The 7,954-nt window shown below is 33.2% G+C and overlaps 1 protein-coding gene across 1 annotated transcript; it reads left to right on the top strand.

The window, feature by feature from the left end:
• Positions 1-1,470: 1,470 nt before the first annotated feature.
• Positions 1,471-6,521, top strand: LOC148605568 (large ribosomal subunit protein eL31-like). Its single transcript, XM_088550335.1, has 4 exons — positions 1,471-3,466; positions 3,970-4,095; positions 5,024-5,136; positions 6,463-6,521. The coding sequence occupies exons 1-4, from the start codon at positions 3,315-3,317 to the stop codon at positions 6,492-6,494; spliced, it is 423 nt and encodes a 140-aa protein (XP_088406461.1). The 5' UTR covers positions 1,471-3,314; the 3' UTR covers positions 6,495-6,521.
• Positions 6,522-7,954: the final 1,433 nt, after the last annotated feature.

Below are 7,954 nucleotides of genomic sequence, written 5' to 3'. Positions count from 1 at the left end.
GATAAGTACTACAATAGTCTTCATATATAAATCTTAGGGCACGCTCCTGTATTTTCTTTATTTTTTTCTGGTATTACAATCACCGCAGAAGTGTCATATTACAGGACAATAATTAAACTTTGACATGATAAATGAATAATATATAGTAAGTCTACCTAATTTTGTTAAATGTTTACCGATACGTTTAAGTACATGTAACTGTCTTGATGCCTTTTTACAAATGTTAGAAATATGAGCATCAAACTTAAGCTGATAGTCAATTGTTACACCAAGTAATTTCACTTCTTTTTCACAGTGTATGATATTACCATCTAGATTAAAAGAAGTATTTTTATTTTCAGTTTTCTTGCGAATGGCTATTGCCTGAAACTTGTCAGGGTTGGCCTTCATATGATTTAAACCAAACCAACTAATTAGCTCTAAGATTTCCTTTTTACACCGATACCCGAGAGTAATAAAAGTACATGGTTGTCTATACTCCTATTTCAAATATTTTGGTTTTTAGCTGTTAGGAATGATAATTATCTCCCCTTTTATAATTTCCTTTTCTAAAAACGACTAAGTATGTGAGGCACCGAAAAATTCTATCTTTACCCATCTGGTTTTGTTAGCTTCGGAATCAAGTCTCAACTTTGAATATAAGAAACAATAAATATATGCCCATTTAAATGATTCATTATTTCGTCGCCAAGCTATCGCATTATAGAATATCATGAGCTGACACTAACGTATTATTTTTGACCAATTTTCTGAGCGGAGAAACGTTCAGCTTCTAATTTATCAATAATATATTTTATCACTGTATATTCGTGTGTATGAAGTTACATTATGTGAGATTGTTTCAATGACCATTCTACAAGTTTTGGCATGAAACTTTCCCCATCAATCGGCGAAAACTATATTTGATGATTTGTACTTGCCCAGTATCTCTGTGAAATGGAATGTCTTTTCATTTTCATTATGGCCCTTATATTTTTACATAAGAAGGCTAGGGTTCAGTCCTTATGGATCAATCATTCAGACTTCTTGCATAATTTGTGGCTTTCACTCATCTTGATTAAAAAACATTGATTCCCCATCCTAGTTCCTTCATCATGTACATGCATATATAGTCGGGAAGTGCCTTGAAATAGGGCATTTTTTGTTATATATAGTTGTTTGTGATACATCTTGTTCCACCTAGTCCTTTGGGTTTGATCAAATGGTTTGAAAATGAAAGTCATGGCTTTACAAGCACAGAGCTTTGAGCAAACAGGACTTTGGAGTGACAACTGGTTGGTTCAAGTCTGAGTAATGTATCTGAATACAGGTAGGGTGTAGCTTCTGTGAGCTAGCACAGAAAAAAATTGTTAATTGTGTCAGATTAATTTAGCATGATTCTGTTCGATATAGTAAATTTTGTCATCCTTCAGTGTATGAAGACATAAAACCACACAAGCTAGTAGTCTACACCTTGAGTGGCATGGCCACATCCATCCATGAGATCAAATGTACATGTAAAGAAGCAAAAAAGATTCTGTGAATATGATGGCACAAACTAGACAGTAGAAGTCCTTCAATCAGGGATGGTAGTTTTCTGCGGATCCGTGGATTTCAGCTTTTTTTGGGGGTGATTTTGGTCATTTTTGAGATCTGTGTACATTCATTGAGAAAAGTTTAGAAGGGGGGTTGAGGTCTGATTTTGACCATTTTTCCCAGTTAGGCCATTCATAACGCTTGGTTGTCTTTCCAATTAAATAAAAATCATCCAGAAAATTATGTCAGTAAAATTTTAACGCCCAAGCAGCAATATTTCAGCTATATTCAGGCGATGAACATGAAAGGGATGATAAAATGAACATGAAATGATGATGATGAAATGAACAAAGGGATGGGACACAAGGATAATGGGGTCGACAAATTTTGATTGCCATAAGATAAAAGGAAGGGATGGGTAGGGTTGGGAATTTAGCCTCCTGTGGCAGAGCGCAAAGGTTACTACTCCTATTAAATACCACAGCAGGGTTCCTTAACGTGTAAGGAACGTGGCATCTTTCCCAACACGGTGCACCACTGTTTGCGGTCAGGTTTTCTGTATCGACCTGTTTTCTGGATGATTCTTGGCATATTTTATTCGAACATTCCTTGTGGCTTTTGTAAACTTTGTGAACTGGTTCTGTAGCAGATACCTTTATCAGATTTTGGTAATGACTGAATCGTGAACCAGTCCCAACTGGTTTAAAAACAGAAGTTGTTATCTCGGTGGCGAAAGCGTTATTCGTAAAAAGGAACCAGTTGACATTGTATCTGGTAGGGTCAACGACCTTTCTGAAAGGAACGAACATTAAAAAATTAGAGAAAAGGACAATCTTCAAGTGAAGGAGGTTGATTTTTGTCTTGTTTCTCCAAGTTTCTTGATTTGACACTTATAAAGTGTCATTATTAAATAAATCAGTAGTTTGCATTTTCTCAAATAAATGAAAAAAAGAGAGTTTGCCAATCTCATTAGTAATGTCATATTAACTGATTTGCTTATCATTAAGTGGCAGATTGGTTGGCAAAAAAAGACAATTTTGTGATTAGAATCCCAATTTTCAATTTTGTTATTTAATATCCAATTTTGGTTCTGTAAAATATTTCATTTAGATATAAAAAAAATATTTTGTATATGGGAATTTATAACACTTTTAGTCCAATTACTGAATATTTACTTAAAATTTCATGGATAAAAAGAACTTTGTTGGCAGTGTAGGGAACCAAAAGAATTTTTCAATTTTCTTAAAAAAATGAAAAAGTTGAAAAAGAAAAAAAATGATGATTTAAGGTTGATGCCCTGTGCCACTTAAAGGTTTTTTTTGCCAACCAACACAAAATTTACATCACCAGGAACTATCCTATACTGTAAGTGTAAATCATGCTAAAAATGGTTAAAAAACCTGAAATCTCAGGATTTCCCAGGGTTTTGTTTCCTGGGCCCCCACCAGGGTTGCGCACTTGGATCCTGCTTGGGGGCTTGAGGCAGCCCGCAAACCCCCGTCAGGTCTTGATTTTTTTCAACAGAAGCCACTTTCATATCTGTTCAATACAATCTTATTTCAATTTTTGAACAATGAATTGGATGATAAGGACCATGTGCCATTTTCACATTCCAACTGAAAATGTCCCTTACAATCAGAGTTGTTTACAAAGAGTGTTGAAAGAATGGCCCATTTTCAAAATTTTCATCCCAATCACCGAATTGTACTTAATTATTCAAACGAAAACTTAACATTGATTATTCTGCTTTTGGAAAACCTTTTAAGCTTGGGTTTATATTAAATAATTTTAATATCTAAATGTCCAAATACTTTTTTAAATATATTTTGTATATTCAGATAAAGATGGCTCCACGCAAAGGTGCTGGAAAGGGTGAGAAGAAGAAGAAAGTCACCAATGAGGTCATCACAAAAGAATGCACCATCAATGTTCATAAAAGAATTCATGGAATGTAAGTAAGAACTTTAACAGTTGAACAAGATCCAAGCTGATTAAATAATATATTTTATCATGTAAGTTCGAATGGAAGGTTCAGTATTTTTCATGTCTCAAATCAGTGGTCATCTGAAAAAATCTAAAGTCGTAAGATAAAGTGTCAATGAAAAGAGACCAAGATAAATGAAATTTTAAAGGTCCTCTGTCAGAAAGTGAAGAGTCCCTGGCATTGGAACACCATTAATTTGAACCATTGGACCTTTACAGGAAATGACAAGAAGTTTTTACAAAGCTTGCCCCGTATGGCAGGTAGAAAGTATCTTGCCCAGAAATATAATAAGGTTGTGCGAATTATCTGAACTATGAAATAAAAGAAAAGACAAAAAATATAGACTTAAAGCAGAAACTCTACAAAAAGTATGCAAGAAAAATTATGCAAGCCTTAATATTACAAAAGTAATAGTTCTCCATTCCTGGCATGTAGAAAGAGGTAGTTTATAAAAAGTATTTTCTTTTTAGTGGATTTAAGAAGAGGGCCCCAAGAGCCATCAAAGCTGTAAGAGAATTTGCAGAAAAAATGATGGGCACTCCAGATGTCAGAATAGACACCAGATTGAACAAGCATTTGTGGTCTAAAGGAATCAGGTAAAAGAGATGAACTTTGTCTATTGTCATAGAGGGTTCAGTGCATACATATATCAGAATGACTTATCACCAACAATTTTAAATGAATTAGTTGAAATCCATCCCTCATAGGTCTATCTAATTTCTATAAGACTACAAAAGGTTTGCTCATAATAAGTCATCGACACCCATTAACTTTCAGGTTTTGTGCAAAAACTTGAATGGTCGTCAAAATATTTTGATCATGTACAAACTGAATGAGTGTTATTTTTTTTTTCAATAAGATGAATTGAAATAAACAAAAGTATCTCAGTTGAGAGCTGGTCATATTTAATTTATGTATGTATGTCAATACATTCAAATTATACAAAAACTTGAGAATTAATTACTATATAACAAAATTTTTCAAGATGATTACTGTTTATTGTACATGGTTAATCCGCGCCCAGTAATATGACATATTTTATGCAAACAACTAATTGTTTTTCTTTGTAATTCCACTTCTTTGACTGTAAAACAGAAGAAATACATTCTTTCACTTGTCATATATTGAAGATCTAGGATTTCTTCCACGTGTTTGAGTACTTAATATTTTCAATCATTCTTCTGCACTCCATTCATCAAAAGACTCACACTTGTGGAAGAAATTGTAGATTTTCAATAGAGACTCGTGTAAGAATGTATTACACTCCTACTGTCAAATAAAATACCTATGAGATCCTCAAAAATGGATGTCCCATACAGTCAGAAGGAATGAAAGTGGACCTTTGTATGCAGTTGCACCCTTAAAAGTGCTTTATTCTATGTAAGTATTTTGTCAAATATTAACATAGATTTAGCAGTTGCACTAGAAAATTCTTTGTCTTGTTATTATTTGGTTGTTCACTTTATAACAGGCTAATTCTAGTTTCTATTCTACCTGCTAAGTGCATGTTGAAATTGATTGCAGAAATGTACCATACAGAGTAAGAGTTCGTTTGGCAAGAAAGAGGAATGATGATGAAGATTCAGTTCACAGACTCTACACTCTTGTGACATTTGTTCCATGCACATCATTTAAAGGTTTGTTTGTTATACCCTTAATGTGCATATAATTTAGTTTGCATAGAAACATCATATTTGACGGGCAAATCCAGGTGAGAGGTGAATTTTAAGTTTTCCACACTTTTTTTTGTTATGCTTTTACCAATTGATTTTATCTTTAGTATATAGTCTTACTATGCGAAGTTGCAGATTAAATTTAACTTTGGTTACGGTTGATTGATTTTTATGGAAGTTATGGCCTTTGGACTTTGAAAATTTCAGTGAATTTAAGTTTTCCACTTAAATTGATTTCCTAAGTGTCCTTTCATTAGTTCAATCTTAACTATTAATTAAGATTCTGGGTTTTTGATTGTTCATGATCAAAATACCTTATGTCACTTGTCCATAACTGGAGCTTTCCTGCTGTTTCTGAACACTACACAAAATATAGTCCAAATGTAATTTCTTTTATATCATTAAATACCTCTTTAGTAACCAGTTAATATGTTTTTTTTACAATTAACCAGCTCAATAATTACTAATTCTGCAAATAAAATTAGGATCTAGTCTTCACATCAAATCTAGATTTGTGATACTCCTTTTTGGCCTTGAAGGATATTTAGTAATAAATTTCCATTCAGGGAATTTACTTCTTGCATTAATGTGTCTAGAAACATAAAATGTGTTGAGAATGTTCATTTTAATATTATATTTTACCATTATTAAACAGGAATTGAAGAGAATAATTTAACCAAGTAAAATTGGCATGATAATTCAAATTGATAAAAGTGTCTAATTTTTTAAAATCTTGTTTTTAGGAAATCATTTTCTTTAGCTGAAATTGTTTTTTTTTTTTTTAATATAATTATAATTCAGGATAAATACTTTGTTAATGTATATGCACATTAACTTTTGGATAGGTTTAAAATTTGAAAAAAATGTGAAAAGGAACAAAATTTGTAAATGTGTTTGAAGTTGGCTATGTAGATGATCTACATTGTAGGGGTCTTCTAGATGATCTTGGGTTAATTCAGTTTGTGATACAGATTTTGACATGTAATATTAAGTTTTTGTCTTTTAATGTTATCTGTAACTGGTTTCTGCAACATAAATTTAGGCTGCCTTGATTAAATTGAGGTGAAGGATGCAAAGATGTGTGCTTTGAAAAAGAAAATTAAATTGCAATTGCTGAGAAAAAGGAGTTTTTCAAGAACAGAATCCCAATCACTACTCTTGTATTATTTCTGGTTTCCTGAACTTTAATTTGAAAAAAAAATATGGTATTCCACATTAGTTCTGATTAGTTAATTGTATTAGAAAATAGGAAGTAATATTATTATAATTCTGTTTCTTTTTCTGTTGTAGGAACACAGACTTTAAATGTGGACAGTGAATGAACTCTGAAATAAAAAAAAAAATAAAAATACTGTTATGTTTTTATACAACCACACAAAAAATGTGGTCATATTATGGTATGGTGCTATGTGTCTGTAGACTAGTTGTGATAATGTGAATATTTATAGTTAGTCTTTATATGATTTTACAATAAGGTTCCTGACCACAATAGGAAGGTTGTACTTTTAGTCTGGTAAATGGATTTTTGGTCCCATTTTTGAATTGGGCACCAAAAACAAGTATTTCATAGAATTTATAGAACTCCATTGTCTATAATATTCTATTACACAAATGTCAGACTAGGGTTGTTTTTGGTGTGATTAAGGAATGAGGAACCAGAAACAATCAGTCCTGGTGTCCAGACACTAGTATGCTTGTAAATTAATGGATTTCTTAGAAATTGTGTGACAAGTTGCCACCAAAGGAAGGCTGGGATTTATTTTGGAGGTATTGAATGGAACCATTTAGTAATGAAGGGACCATGTTATGCCAGAGCTTGCCTAAACTACGCAGACTTTTTGTATCGCACTAGAACTCTAACAAATAGGCTTCTGGAATAGGGTTATGTTGCTACAAGATTGAAGTCATCACTACAGAAGTTTTATGGTCGTCATCATGAACTTGTGAATCGTCATGGTGTATCTATCAGCACCATGAAAACTGATTTATTCAATGGGTCATGGTTTTCCTTTCCTCGTTTGTCTACCCTAGACTTGACTTTTTATGACCAATTCAGCTAGAAAAGCAGAGGACGCTTACCCTATCGGTGCACCTGGTCCATGCTCCTAGTTTTTAGTGGAGTCCGAGTTGCTCATATACTTTTGTTACTTGGTGTGTATGATTTTAGTTACTTTATATTCTTTGTTGTGTATGTTTGTTTTCCATGTCTGGTCTTTGTCCCTGGATTACATTCTTTTGATTACCACTATAACCTTGGTTCCCTTGATTACTCTTTGATCCTCATCAATTCTATCATGTAGGAAATGTGTGTGCTCTATCAAAATTTGAATCTGTATCTAGCTTGAATTATGTGTCCATACTTGCTCCAACTGCTCAGTTTTCGAAATATGCAAGCTGCAAAGCATTTAATCCACTGACATTCGCTTAGAATTTCTTGGTGTGTTCATCAGACAATTGTTTGCACCTTGTTAGCACCGCAGTCACTAAGCCACAGATTTGGATTACACAGAGTTGACTCGTGTATATTTGTTTCTAGTTCGAATTGGGGCCTTCACATTTTATTGGTTCCAGGAAAATTGAACTGCATTAAAAGGTTCATTTGTCTGAATGGATTCTGTTGAAATACTCTACCTTGTTGTGTAGGTCTAAATGCTATCAAAATGCACACATTGGCCATGTGAGCTATTGCCATCACTTGGCGTCCGTCGTTGTCATTGACAATTTTTCCGAACTCTTGTCCTCTGACACTACTTGATTAACTAGAACCTAACTTGAATGTTAT

Source organism: Perna viridis, chromosome 10, assembly GCF_037379345.1.
Source record: "Perna viridis isolate PV_CMFRI_1.1 ecotype Kerala chromosome 10, ASM3737934v1, whole genome shotgun sequence".
Lineage (NCBI taxonomy): Eukaryota > Metazoa > Mollusca > Bivalvia > Mytilida > Mytilidae > Perna > Perna viridis.
Note: the sequence above shows the minus strand (reverse complement) of the source record. Positions and strands in the feature narration are given on the sequence as shown.

Bases quoted from the DNA above. Each gene is read 5' to 3' on its own strand.
- LOC148605568 (XM_088550335.1), top strand. From the start codon at position 3,315: ATGTCCAAATACTTTTTTAAATATATTTTGTATATTCAGATAAAGATG. The intron at 3,467-3,969 runs GTAAGTAAGAAC...TTTTCTTTTTAG, and splicing joins CATAAAAGAATTCATGGAAT to TGGATTTAAGAAGAGGGCCC. The intron at 4,096-5,023 runs GTAAAAGAGATG...AATTGATTGCAG, and splicing joins TTGTGGTCTAAAGGAATCAG to AAATGTACCATACAGAGTAA.